The sequence below is a fragment of the Wyeomyia smithii genome, chromosome 2, assembly GCF_029784165.1.
Source record: "Wyeomyia smithii strain HCP4-BCI-WySm-NY-G18 chromosome 2, ASM2978416v1, whole genome shotgun sequence".
In the NCBI taxonomy this organism is placed as follows: domain Eukaryota; kingdom Metazoa; phylum Arthropoda; class Insecta; order Diptera; family Culicidae; genus Wyeomyia; species Wyeomyia smithii.
This window is the reverse complement of record NC_073695.1, coordinates 270,726,767-270,740,671: the sequence shown is the minus strand read 5'-3', so window position 1 is coordinate 270,740,671 and position 13,905 is coordinate 270,726,767. Positions and strand designations below refer to the sequence as shown.

Sequence of the window (13,905 nt, the reverse complement as noted above, 5' to 3'; positions counted from 1 at the left end):
AAACGCCTTGTAAAATTGTAGACTGTCGAAGAAACCAACAGAACAGTCAGTTTTTTTACGCGAATTCTTGAATCACCGCCGTTTGTTACACGGTTTTTAGAGTTAACGCGTGTTTGTAACCAAGAACGTCGAAGTGTTTTTTTGAGTAAAAAAAAATCTCCGCCAATTTTAAAACAACATTAAATACTGGTCGTGGAGCGTCATTAGTTTTTTCCTTCTGAATCCTTTCTTGGTGGTTTACTTAACGCAGAAAACGAGTAAATAACGAGTATTTTTATGTGGATTTTTTATTTAACGCGATTTTTTACATGGTTTTCGAATTGACGCGTTTTTTACTGCCGTAAAATGCATATCAGTCCCATCTGCGAAATTACGTACAGAAAAATCAGTGATAGAAGAACTAAATTGAACTAAACTAAAACGAATTCACAGGAATGGTTGAATTAATAACTATAGTCTTTCATTTTTTGCCGGTTTTGGAGTTTTTTTCCGGAGCTTTTGGAGTGCACCTGTGTTGACCATTGTAATCTGCAGACGGTAAACTCTTCTGTTTTATGCTGTCTGTTCCGTAACTTCGTAACATTCGGCAACACTGCAAGTGAGTTTTGACCGTTTTGACGTTACGACGACTGCGTTATGTTTATATTAAGGCTGTCGAACAAAACAAAATAGCAGCAAAAAATACAACGACCAAGTTTTTATTTCATTTTACAAGAAAAATCAAATTGCTAATGACGACAGTTAAAGAAAAATCCGAGAGTGAAGGCTTCGAGTGGTCACCGGAAGATGAGGTGCAACTGTTCTTCGCCATGGATGGCCTCAAACCGGTCGGAATCAATCGACACTTTATCATAGTATGTATAATGGACCGGCTTTCAAAGGCACTCAACAGGGAAATCAGCAGTGAAACTATCTGGTCCCATCTAAGAACAATGTACAACCTAAAGGCACTGGACGACCTTGAGCAGCTTCCGTTCCCAAACGAGGAAAGTGATTTTTGCCTCCCGGAAACAGATTTCTCTTCCATAATGAAACGTAAATCGATCGAAGAAACGAGCGCAGAGGACACTAAGAAATCAGATCCAACTCCAAAAATATGTAATTATACCTTTATTACAAAGTTAAATAAATAACTGAAAAATACAATTTTACCTCTACCATTCTAGCCAAAGACAAAGAGCAGTCGGACAAGGAAAAGGATAAACTAACCGATAAGGAGAAGGATAGCAAGTCAGCAAAGAACAAACCCGAAATTGTTGACAATACACCGAAACGTCCGCAGAAGCGCACCCGTGGCTCGATGTCACTGGAGCCAAATGTTGGCAGCCCCGCAAGTACACCACCGAATGTACAAAGCACCAAAAGGAGACGCATTTAAATTGCCATAATAGCTGTAGATGAATGTTTACTTTTATTTCACTGAAGATCTAACTAAATCTTACTAACAACACAAGTATCATACGCTATTATCTGTTAGAATAGACGAGAATGAATATACATTGCGAGCACAGGGTTAGATATGAAATTATCACTATACTGTTTAATTGTACAGCTTTATTTGTATTTGAATACTAACAAGTGCAACGAAAATTCGATTGCACTCAAACAATATTGTTTTTCTCTTGTTTTACGTCGATTGAGTTAAGATTTCATTTTTGCTTTCATATTTGGGTTCAAGTTATTCATCTTAAGAGAAATCAATCTGCTATTATTCATAGATATTTATCGTATTTTGGATTACTCAAATTTATTATGAAACAGCAAATTGCAAATATTCTTCATTTGATATAAACTCATTAATAGGTTACATGTGGCGTAGAGATGATGTAATATTTCTTCCAACAGAGGATATTGGGAGAATGGTAAGTTGCTAAGTTATTGAGAGTGGGGAAGTGTTAGATATTTTCTCTCCTCCCAAAATTGAGGGCGTTGACTATCTACTCATGTTTTGGGGGAACAGGTAAACCGAACAAAATGATTATCGTTCCCAAATTCAAGTAAATTAGGTTGGAATACATGCTGCTAGTTGGAAAACTAGTAATAAATGTTTTACGGAAGTATGTTATACTTGATCACGAAATTCATGATCCATGTGTAATCGAAAACCAAACTTTCGAGTAAAGTGCCTTTACTTGTATTTGCCAATTGCGTGACGGATGTGACTTCTGTATAGTTACTGGTTATTCATACACAATATCAAAAACTGACTGGAGTGAAATACGGCTTCATACCGGCCTACGAGCGGAAGTAAAATACGAAATTTATTCCTAATCGAAACCCGCTAGAATAATCGTACAGGCGGCAAACGAAGCAACAGAGAAGGGTGAAGTGTAGGCCGTATTTTAATTAATCGGCGCTTTTAATGTATGCGACACAACAAATCAAGAGTACAGATTGCGACATTTCTGAACCGTCCCGGCCGATTCTAGCGTCAATGAACGTAACAGAGGAAGAGGATTGACTTCCTTAGCCGAACGACGGTGGGGTTCTTGGACTGCAGGGTCCGGCCAACAACGGTGCAGAACATTCGCGCTGTTTTGCGTATTTCGTTATAAGTAATCGATAATGATTAATTCACAACGCAATATAGGGTTGCAACTTATTCAAACTTTTGAGGCTCCATATTGGTTCTATTGCTTGAAATTATCAGATTCAATAAGGTGAAGTTTGATCAAATATTTTTATGGGATTCTATCAAACAGCTTGCTACATCAATTTGAGTAACACAAACAAAACTACCAAAAACTTCATTGTAATGTTATGAGCCAATTTGTCTAGAGAAAGACTCTGTCCATGTACTTAAGCGATATTCGAATTAATTAACTGATAATAGGGGAGAGAATAAATTGATCGGTGAGTTGGTAATGGTAATGGTCTGTAGGGGTTTGACCGTCTCAGCGCGGTTAAGAATAATTGTTAATGGACCTCAAAAGTGGTGTTACCTAATTATATATACAAATATTTGAGCTAGCGCTTTTTTACACGCATTAAATGACCAAGTTAAATTTTACTCCTGTATCCATTGGATGAAGAGGATGAAAGTAATGTTTCCTAATTAGGCTAGTCTCCGAATCAAAGCAATAAGTTTCTCTACTGTTTGATTTTTTCTTAATTTATTTCAAATTAATCTAAACATTTCTGTGAAATCAGATACGTCCTAATAATTTGAACGACATACCGGAATAATGCAAAATAAGTTTGATTATGCGCACTCATGTTCACCGCCCAGAGCCGCACTCTCGCGCGATTCGCTCCGGCCGAGCTCGCGCCTTTGCGTTGTATGGCGTAGCGTAGCTCTGGCATGAAGCCGATAGCGTCCATAACAACTACGCGGAAGGAAAGGGGATTCTCTCTTCTCGCGAGCGCCGCTGCTGTGCCGTTTTACCAGTGATATTCATTTGACATTGAGAAACCTAGGTACCTACTAAGCAAGCAAAAATTGCCTCGCACGAAGGTGCTTCATTCCATCGCGTTTCTGGATACTCTAGTGCTGCTAGTCCTTAATCTTGTGCCAACTCGGAACGGAATCCTTGTGCCAACCAGTCAGTCGTTGGACAGCGCTTCAAGGATTCGTACTCTACCGGCTTTCCATTTTTCGCTTAGTAAAACTGTGTTCGGTGTCGCTGATTGTAGTGCTAACAAGTGCTGATAATTACTGCTTGTCTGTTCCACTCAACGTTCTACTTACGTTCTACTCAAACAGTCGTGGTTTAGTGCATCGAGATGTCCAGTAAGGTGCTCTTATCCAAGGATCCTATCTACCAACAGATCCAGGAATATTACAAGAAGCATGGCGCTTCCATTAATATCAAAAAAATGTTTCAAGAAGATGACATTCGCTTCGATAAGTTCAGGTGAGTCTGATTGAACCAGATTTAGGTAATGTGAGAGTCAAGGCGAACATCTAGATACATGCCTACACGCAATAGCTGGTACGTTTGTCACATTTGACCCTCTCATGGCCTTTTAAATAAAACATAATGGACTGTCTTGTCTGTCGATAGGCGCTAAAAATAGATTTCGTTTTTCTGTGTGATTGATTTCAGTTTGAAACTATCGACTCCGGCCGATGGAGAAATTCTGCTGGACTACTCCAAGAACCGTATCACCGATGATGCTTGGAACATGTTGCTGGAGCTGGCGGAGTCACGTGACGTGGTCAAAACCCGTGACGATATGTTCAGTGGTGAACGAATTAACATTACTGAGAACCGTGCGGTGCTACATATTGCACTGCGAAATCGGTCAAATCAACCGATCTATGTTGATGGTAAGGATGTAATGCCCGAGGTGAATGCCGTACTGGCGCACATGAAGGAGTTTACCGAGCAAGTACTTAATGGTGTTTGGCGCGGTTATACTAACAGGAAAATTAGCGATGTTGTCAACATCGGTATTGGTGGTTCGGATCTAGGTCCGTTGATGGTGTCGGAAGCTCTGAAGGCGTACAACACCGGCATTCGTTCCCACTTTGTGTCGAACGTTGATGGTACGCATATAGCGGAAACGTTGAAGAAGCTTGACCCAGAAACCACACTGTTTATCATCGCATCGAAGACCTTTACTACACAGGAAACCATCACCAATGCGACCGCCGCCAAGAGATGGTTCTTAGAACGTTGCAGTGAGAAGGAAAACGTCGCCAAGCACTTTGTCGCTTTGTCCACCAACAAAGAAAAAGTCGCGGCTTTCGGCATTGATACCAAGAACATGTTCGAATTCTGGGACTGGGTTGGGGGCCGCTACTCTCTGTGGTCTGCCATTGGTCTCTCTATCTCGTTGGCGATCGGTTTCGATAACTTTGAGAATCTATTGGAAGGTGCTCATTACATGGATCAACACTTTTTGTCGGCTCCACTGAACGAAAATGTAAGCATCCGGGGATTGATTGTTGATAACAAATCTTGACGAAATTATTGTTCACTACACACAGGCTCCGGTTATACTGGCGCTAATGGGTATCTGGTATTCAAACTTTTACGGTGCCGAGACGCACGCTCTGCTGCCGTACGACCAGTATTTGCACCGATTTGCTGCCTACTTCCAGCAGGGCGACATGGAGAGCAACGGCAAGGGTGTCACCAAGGCCGGTGAACGGGTCAACTTCAACACCGGTCCGATTGTGTGGGGCGAACCGGGAACTAACGGGCAGCATGCATTTTACCAACTGATTCATCAGGTGAGTTCGATGAGTTTAAAACCCGGTTTTGAGAAAGAACTTGAACCCTCATGAAGAATTTCGCAGTTGAAGTTAATAACATCATCATCACATCATATATGGCGCGATTCCGAAACGCAACTTTGAAATTGAACAACCGTTGCTTGCAAATATTTAAGAAAACAAACTTGATTCTGATATGGAAATGTGCACTGTCATGAAGCATATTGCTTTCTAGTTCGATAATCATGACTAGATTTCTCACGCACGTTAACGATAAGATGATATCAAGACTGTCGTAATTGAAGGTCAGATCTTGAATCAAATTTTTGGGAATGGAATCGCTAAAATTAAACTTCGAAAAATAGGATATGAAAACAAATTTTTGCAGTTTGGTATCCATTTTTTTGCAGAATAAATAATTGGCACCAACCGCGTTGAACTTCAATATGATAATTGTAATACGGAAGCTCTATGCATGAATATCTACTAATTTTACTTTTAATTGAGTTTTTATTTGTTTTCTTACGATTCTATCGTTTTTCCGATTGATATTTTCTGTCTTATTTTGTATTAAATCAAGAATGTGTCATCTTTAGAGTTGTTACATCCATTCAAAATTACATTAGTAACATTTTGAAAAATTCCTCACGAAAACCTTTCAGACTTTTGTAACACAGTTTTAGTACAAGGTTAATGTTAAATTTTTGCTAACGATTCGATAGATTCTTCGGAAAATTCCAAAAAAATATATTCTAAACGCTAAAATTCAGTTAGCGATTTAGCGATTTCGCTAATTTTTGAGCTGGTTAGCGAAACTGTTAGCGTCGCTAAAATTTTGGCCTTCGAAACGCTAATCGCTAATTCGCTAAATTTTGTAGAGTAGCGACAATAGAAATATATAGAAAAACTGTGAATTGCTGATGGCGTACGTAATTGCTTCGAAAGATGAACATACTTTAATGCGAAAGTTATTTTTGTGAGTTTTTTACCCTAGAATGGAGTTCCAGTTATCGTACAAGCCACAGGAGCATTTTGAAGAACAAGCACAAGGTCTAGATTGAATTTTCGGCACATTAAAAACTTTGGTAAATTGCAATGCGCTTGAAATTATGACAACTTTGGTTCTACTTTTCCGATTCAGATAATAATTGAATTTTTATGAAAACATTCCTAAGAGTATCTATTTTCAATGCAAGCTAAATAACTTTTGTTATTCTTGTTTTTACAAAATCAAATATGAATACCGTTTCGTGAACCTCTTACTGTAAATAGCTTTAAAAAGTAATTGTTTCGTTTGTTTAACCAAAACAGATCAAAGTGGTCCAAATCTGACAAAACACGAGCAATAAATATAACGATTTGACTTTTTACATATTAAAAAGTTAGCGATTAGCGAAAGTTCCGCTAATGTGGGTTTAGCGTTTAGCGATTATCGAGCTAAATTTTCCGGTTAGCGACTTAGCGATTAGCGTCGCTAAATTTTCGGTTAGCGGTGCCCACCACTGGTGAACAATGACATACGGTCCCGGTCCGTGACTGGTCATGCAACGTAGTGTAGTCATGACGTTGAAACATGACCGTTGTATGGAAGCCACATAGATTTTCCGGATGCAGTGGATAATCCTGTTGATGAGTTGCTTTGTGTTCTCGGTTTTCCAATTATGTTTGTAATGAAGCTCAGTAAAACGAAAGAATTTTCGATTGGATAACACTGCAAAAGATTTGTCGTGCTCGGGCCTTCTGACAAATCTGGTATATCCTGGCTCTCCAGAAACATTAGCATTTTCTTGGCGTAGTGCGATGATGCTTTCTTCGACCAAAACACGTATTCTCCATACGAGAAATGCATTCGAAAAAAGGAAATCAGTATTTCTGCGAACACTCTTGCTGATATACTTCCTGATTAATGGCCAAGCCACTTGGTTTGACCTACAGCTTCGAAACTCCCTTATCGGATTTCGGAAATTTGATCTGGAGGTCTGGTTTTCTTTCTACACACTATTCCCTCCTTCTTCAAGGTCATGCAGATGTATTACTTCGAACAACGCTGCTTCTGTAAACGAAAATGCGTTGTCCGGTTATATTTTGTACAAATTGCTAACGACATTTAGTAACAATTTTATTTAAAAAAATTAACCCACGGTGTCAGATTTGAGTTATATTTTGCAATGCGTTTGCATTAAAAAATGGAAATTTTTTTCGGATGATGATAAAAAAAACTAAGGCAGATGATTGCGTTTGACAAACTTCCCATGGAGGGTAATCACATTTGCTTACTTGCAAAAAAAATCCACACACTTGTGAGCAGCATTCCGGCAGTTAACCGGAACAATCGCCATGGCGAACGAAAACCTGCGTATAGACAAGTTTTTGAGTTTTTTCTGCGTTTTATTTATCAATTCCTTCTCATTTTGGGCGATAAATTGTTGGAGGTAATCTTAAGCTTCGGGTTTGCCCAGAAATTCTCGATGAGACGCAGCTGGGAGACGTTGGGCGGGTTCGCCGACATGGGAACCACATCGATATTCAGTCCTCATGGTATTTCTTGATGAACGACGCAACTTTTGGCAGGCACTCCATACTATAAACTTCCCCGTTCACGGCTAGTCCTGAGTGAGTCTGGGAACCACAGCAACACCTTCTTGGAAAACTTGGTGTGTGAAATGAACTCAACCTCGGAGCTCACTTTCTTCGTAAGGGAAGTAAAATGCGGAGCGCCCTGCCAGTCGTTGCCATCCAAGGTGAGATAGGTCTCGTTGTCCATCACCACCACCACGTTGCTATTCGCCGGGAAAATCGACTTGACCAGCCAGTTCAGCCAGTGGACAGGACTGCCGCTTCCTGACATGTATGTCCATGTTCGACAAGTATTTTTTCACTGTTTGGCCGGTTGCACCGACTTCACGTTCGAGCGCACGCACCGATGAAGCCACCTTTCCCTCGGTCCTCCTCTTCAGCATCTTTTGAAGCTACTTGTCCGTTATCGGCTGGCTGCTAATCTCTGGGACACCGAGTACTCTCCGCCAGATCTCGCTCCACCTGGTCTACGCTCCTGCGCCCCTGCTCGTCTTCTTCCTTCCGCAAACACCATCTTCGCAGGGTAATTGTCCGGTATTCTTGCAACGTGCCCTGCTCAGCGTATCCGTCCAGTTTTGGACACCAGTATTTACTGGGTTCGCCGTAGAGTTGCGCGAGCTCATGGTTCATCCTTCGCCTCCATATTCTGTTCTCCTGCACGCCACCAAAGATCGTCCTGAGTACCCGTCGTTCGAAAACTCCGAGCACTCGCAGGTCCTTCTCGAGTATTGTCCACTTTTCATGCCCGTAGGGAACAACCGGTCACATGAACGTTTTGTACAGGTTACACTTCGTACGGGGGCTTAGTCTGCTCGACCGCAATTGCCCATAGTAAGCACGACTTCCGCTGATAATACGCCTCCGGATCTCACGGCTGGTATCATTGTCCTCGATTACCAGTGAGCCAAGATAGACAAACTCGTCGACTACCTCGAACTCATCTCCGTCGATCGTAATGCTTGGTGTACTGTTTTGCCACCGCCGCAGTTGTTCTATCGACAATATCCATTTCATCAGCAAAGCAAACGAATTGACTGGATTTGTTGAAAATCGTTCCCCGTGTGTTGATGTCCGCTCGATTCATTACACGCTGTAGCGCAATATTGAATAGCAGGCACAAGAGACCATCGAAGCCCCCTGCGGGATTCAAATGGACCCGACAGCCCGCACACAGCACTGCGTCCAATCTACCGTAACCTTTATTAGTCTAATTATCTTCCGCGGAAAGCCGTTTTCGTCCATGACCTTCCATAGCTCTTTTCGGTCGATAGTGTCATACGCGGCTTTGAAGTCGATGAATAGGTGGTGCGTGGGGGTTCTGCATTCACGGTACTTCTGGAGGATTTGCCGCATGGTGAAGGTTTAGTCCGTCGTAGACCGTCATTCTACGAGGCCGGCCTGATAACTTGCCACAAATCTGTTGTCTAGGGGTGAGAGGCGGCGGAAAATGATTTGGGAAAGCACCTTGTAGGCGGCATTTAGGACGGTGATCGCACGAGAGTTCCCAAAGTCCAATTTGTCACCTTTCTCATAGATGGGACAGATAACCCCATCCTTCCAAAGCTCCGGTAGCTGTTCTGTATCCCAAATTCTTGCAATCAGCCGGTGAAAGGCCTGCTTTTCCTGACCCATCTTTATAAGCTCCACTCCGAGACCATCTTTGCCAGCCGATTTATTGTTTTTAGCTACTTGATAGCATCCTTAACTTCGCCTATCGCTGGGGCTGGTACGTCTTCTACGTTTGTCCGACGGGATCGCTCTCTCCGCCGCCATGGTCTTCTGCCTGGGGGCCATTCAGGTGTTCGTCAAAGTGCGGCTCGCGGAACAAAGCCTTTGCGGGATGCGTTGAGCTTCTGATAAAACTTTTGCGTTTCGCGAGAATTTTGCAGCTGTTCCAGCTCTGCAAACTCCTCCTCCTCCAAGCGGCGCTTTTTATCTTGGAAGATTTGGTTTCGCTCCATCTTCTGCTGTCTATGACTTTCAACGTTCTGACGAGTGGCACTGCGCATCAGCCAAGCTGTTGTAGATGCCAGAACGGGTATATCCGGCGTCCACAAAGTGCCGCACGATGTCCGTTTTCAACGCGACGGGGTATCGTTCTTTGAACGCGCACACTTCTGAACGTAGTAACTTCACTGTTTTCGCTATGAAGGTTAGAGTTCAACATATAAAGCAAAGCAAAGCCTTGGTGCTACATTCCGATTCGGAACACGACCTTCTGTTTATTATATACAGACTTCCCAGCCAACTGTTAAGTGTACAGGACAATTGCGGGGCTAGCGCTACGATCTTATCGACACTTACAGTCGAGCCGAGACTCGAACCTACGACAACCAGCTTGTTAGGCCAACATCGTTCGAGGCCATCTGGGAGATGTCTAAAATATTCATCCTATTTTTTTATGCCTATCGGTGTATTGTTTGATGTTGGTCAAGAATTACGAGTATTTCAAGAAAAAGGAATAATTTCATAAAGAACAGAAAAAAGAACAAAACTAAGGGGCGTAAATTCTACATAACACATTTCATTTAACATCATTAGAATAGATTATGTTTTATACATGTTGAAATCCAGGAAATGCTCCAAGCCTTAACTCACAAGATTAAATTCAATCCTGAAGTCTCTACCAAAAGTTCCATACAAACAATTTGAAGCAAATTTTAATATTTTCATTGAAAACATTAGTTAATAAAATAAATTATTTTAAAATTTATGAATTTTAACGTTTTTGGAGTACAAAATTTAAAGTATTTTTCAATAGTTCATAGTTCGGTTTGAGTTTGAATTTATACGTAGATTTTTTTTAAGTTTAGGATTTTTTTTCTCTGCTTGGATTAACCCGACTCTTTAAAATTTCGAAAAATATCATCACAGTAAAATTCGTCTGCAAGGAGAACCTGTCAATGAAATGTTCAGATACTTCCAAGCACGTGCACGTGCCACTTTTTAGCCGTTTCGAGCAGTTGTGTTGAAATGATCCTGCATTTTTCCACAACCTCTGCGGATTCCTGCTCTCAACTGTACATGTCAAAGTCACACATTTCAATTCGCTGTGACTATTCATTTCCTGTGGATGACTTCTTAAAAGATATAACCCTTTGATAACCGAAACAAAATTAACATAAATTCTGTGAAAATATCCTCACCCGCTGACGAAATGTATAGCCATAATCAGAATATTATAACACGCAACCCCCGTCAACAGCAATGCGTTATGGGAAGCAAATCCAGGGCCGAGAAGTTACCATTTCGCGCTATTTTATTGCCAAGAGTTAATCAGTAACCACGTTCGTTTGCACCATGGTGTGATTTTTGGACCAGTTGTACGATACACTTCCAGTAATGGATCACACCTTCACACCACCCCAACCACAATTCGCCTCAAGTGGCCTGCGGTCAACGTCTATGTCAAGTGAAAGTTACAACAATTCTCCCTCGCCAGTACGACGAACCAAAGGTAGACCACTTCAGACTGCTTTCCACTCCACTCTCGCATGGAAGAAACCCATAAAAACTAATCAAAAATTTACTTATTGCGTTCACTTTGCTGTAGCAAAAAAAAAATAAAACCTTCGGTGGTAAAGTTTGGCGCCTTCTACCAAATAACCTCCTGATTGCCAACATCGATTTATCGTTCTTTATCGTCCTTTATTGCCAGGTTTTTTTATAGCAATACAACATGTTAACGACGCTTTTTTTCCAGGGCACTCGTCTTATTCCGTGCGACTTCATCGCTCCGGTCATCACCCACAATCCGGTAGAGGACGGTGCGATGCACAAGATATTGCTCGCTAATTATCTGGCCCAAACGGAAGCCCTAATGATGGGCAAAACCGAAGACCAGGCCCGTGCCGAACTGGAAAAGGCTGGAATGTCCGGCGAGAAGCTCGAAAAACTCCTACCGCACAAGGTTTTCACCGGCAATCGTCCGACCAATTCGATCCTGGTGAAGAAAGTTACCCCGTTCATCCTGGGTGCCCTCATTGCCATGTACGAGCACAAGATCTTCACCCAGGGTGTCATCTGGGATGTGAACTCCTTCGATCAGTGGGGCGTCGAGCTGGGCAAAGCGTTGGCCAAAGCGATCGAAGTGGACTTAGCGGACAGCAACTTAACTACCTCGCATGATTCATCCACCAACGGACTTATCAATTTTATCAAAATCTACTGGGAGTAGAATGCTTTTTGTTGCTTGTTGTCACATGGTTTTCGAATAATAAAAGTAGTTTTTTTTTGTTTTTGCGTAACACTTAAAGTATGTCTACATATTGCATGGTAGAACTGTTTTGTTTGGGTTTTCTGCGAAAATGACGGCGCTAAGATTTGTAGTAATCTCAAAATTTGTGACCTGCACACCTGCTAATCGTGCAATTATTCACAGGCAAAATTATCGCTTGAAAAATAAATACAATACACATGTTAAATGAACCAGTTTAAAGAAAAACAATCTTTGTTAAAATTTATGGTGATGATATCACTAACCCAATGTCTAACTTCTTGAAAGAATCGTGTTGATGACCAATTTAAAAAGATTTGCATTACTGCAGTGCTCGCGTGTTATGGAACAGTTGTTTCTCCAAATAAATGCATCTTTTGTTGTGATACCTTAGCTACCATTTCGACACTTTTTGCTGTTACCGATTGACAACATAACTGCACCTCGAAGTGAGTCTGAGTTAATTAAAAATAAAAACTTGTTTCATTTGAATATGTAATTAGGACAGTAAAATGGGTTTCTTGTATGTTGTTGTTGTAATTTCATTCCTTCACATTTTCAAAATAACAGTAAAGTCAACATGAATGTCGTCTCTTATATTTTCAATATTTCTTTCATGACATTAACATAACATCGTAAACATTGGTTCAACTTCCCACACCATTCCAATACGTCCTGAATAATCCGATGGAAATTAGGACCAATGAAATGGGGCGATGAATTGTTACAGTACCAGTCTACAGTGAGGCAGCTTCATGAAAATGCTGGCCAAGCAAAAAATGTGATGTTGAAATGTGAGAATAGACTCGTGCGGCTGTCAAACTCCATACATTTTCCATCTACCATTCATTGATTCTGGTACCAGCGTTTCTGGTACCCACTTTTTGGTTGGTTTGCCCTAAAACAAATGGAATAGAGTAAACGTCCCATAATTGTCGGTAGACTTATTCTCGAATAAATATCGTTTTAGGTGGAAAAAACAAGAACTCAACGTTTGTTTTCAGTACAATGTGCACTTTTAATGAAAAATATAGGTTTTGTAAGCATTTGAAATGAAATATTGACGCCGTGATGAATTTATGATTGGTAGGCAAAATATTGACGCCCCCTGTTGTTTTATAAGTACTTCTTTTGTACAAGAAAAATTTTCCGCCGATTTTACAGCTTCAAGATATTTTGATCGTAATTGTTCTGCCTAGGCGTTGTCGTTCGGCTTCGGTTCCGCAGGCTAATACCCCACGTGTTGATGTCAACTCGATTCATTGCACCCTGCGGGATTCAAATGAACATGACGATCCACCCGGAATCCGCACACGGCACTACCGGCCTGATAGCTATCCACTATTCTGTTGACTGCTGGTGAGAGTCGGCGGAAAATGATTTGGGAAAGCACTTTGTATGCGGCATTCGGGACGCAAGATAATTCCCACATTCCAATTTGTCACCTTTCTTATCGATAGAGAAGATAACCCCATCCTTCCACTTCTCCGGTAGCTGTTCTGCAATAAGCCGGTGCAAACAGGTCACAGGTGTCCGGGCCAAGCTCTTAAACTCCGCTCCGAGGCCATCCTTCCTAGTCGATTTATTGTTTTTCAGCTGTTTGATGACATTCTTAACTTCGCCTATCGTTGGGGCTGACTCGTCTTCTATGTTTGTCGCACCGACGGGATCACATCCTCCCCAGCCATGGTCCTTTGCCTGGGCGCCATTCAAGTGTTCGTCGAAGAGCTGCCTCCACCGTTTGGTCACTTCACGATCGTCCGTCAGAATACTACCATCTTTATCCCGGCACATTTCGGCTCGCGGCACAAACCCTCTGCGGGATGCGTTGAGTTTCTGGTAGAACTTCCGCATTCCCTGAGAATGATGAAGCTTTTCCAGCTCTGCATACTCCTCCTCCTTCAGGTGGCACTTTTTTTTCTGTTCTTTTTTTTTGCTGTTGATGACTGTT

General features: G+C 41.5%; 2 protein-coding genes across 2 annotated transcripts; both read left to right on the top strand.

Moving 5' to 3' along the window:
• Positions 1–625: 625 nt before the first annotated feature.
• LOC129726037 (MRG/MORF4L-binding protein) lies at positions 626–1,591 on the top strand. Its single transcript, XM_055682598.1, has 2 exons — positions 626–1,098; positions 1,167–1,591. The coding sequence occupies exons 1-2, from the start codon at positions 732–734 to the stop codon at positions 1,376–1,378; spliced, it is 579 nt and encodes a 192-aa protein (XP_055538573.1). The 5' UTR covers positions 626–731; the 3' UTR covers positions 1,379–1,591.
• Positions 1,592–3,346: 1,755 nt separating this feature from the next.
• LOC129726036 (glucose-6-phosphate isomerase) lies at positions 3,347–12,162 on the top strand. The gene is made up of 4 exons (XM_055682597.1): positions 3,347–3,854; positions 4,047–4,869; positions 4,934–5,179; positions 11,442–12,162. The coding sequence occupies exons 1-4, from the start codon at positions 3,724–3,726 to the stop codon at positions 11,913–11,915; spliced, it is 1,674 nt and encodes a 557-aa protein (XP_055538572.1). The 5' UTR covers positions 3,347–3,723; the 3' UTR covers positions 11,916–12,162.
• The last annotated feature ends 1,743 nt before the right edge of the window (positions 12,163–13,905 follow it).

Excerpts from the sequence above, each read along its gene's own strand:
- LOC129726037 (XM_055682598.1), top strand. The coding sequence starts at position 732 with ATGACGACAGTTAAAGAAAAATCCGAGAGTGAAGGCTTCGAGTGGTCA. Across the intron at positions 1,099-1,166 it reads AGATCCAACTCCAAAAATAT|CCAAAGACAAAGAGCAGTCG; the intron begins GTAATTATACCT and ends CTACCATTCTAG.
- LOC129726036 (XM_055682597.1), top strand. The coding sequence starts at position 3,724 with ATGTCCAGTAAGGTGCTCTTATCCAAGGATCCTATCTACCAACAGATC. Across the intron at positions 3,855-4,046 it reads ATTCGCTTCGATAAGTTCAG|TTTGAAACTATCGACTCCGG; the intron begins GTGAGTCTGATT and ends GATTGATTTCAG. Across the intron at positions 5,180-11,441 it reads TTTACCAACTGATTCATCAG|GGCACTCGTCTTATTCCGTG; the intron begins GTGAGTTCGATG and ends CTTTTTTTCCAG.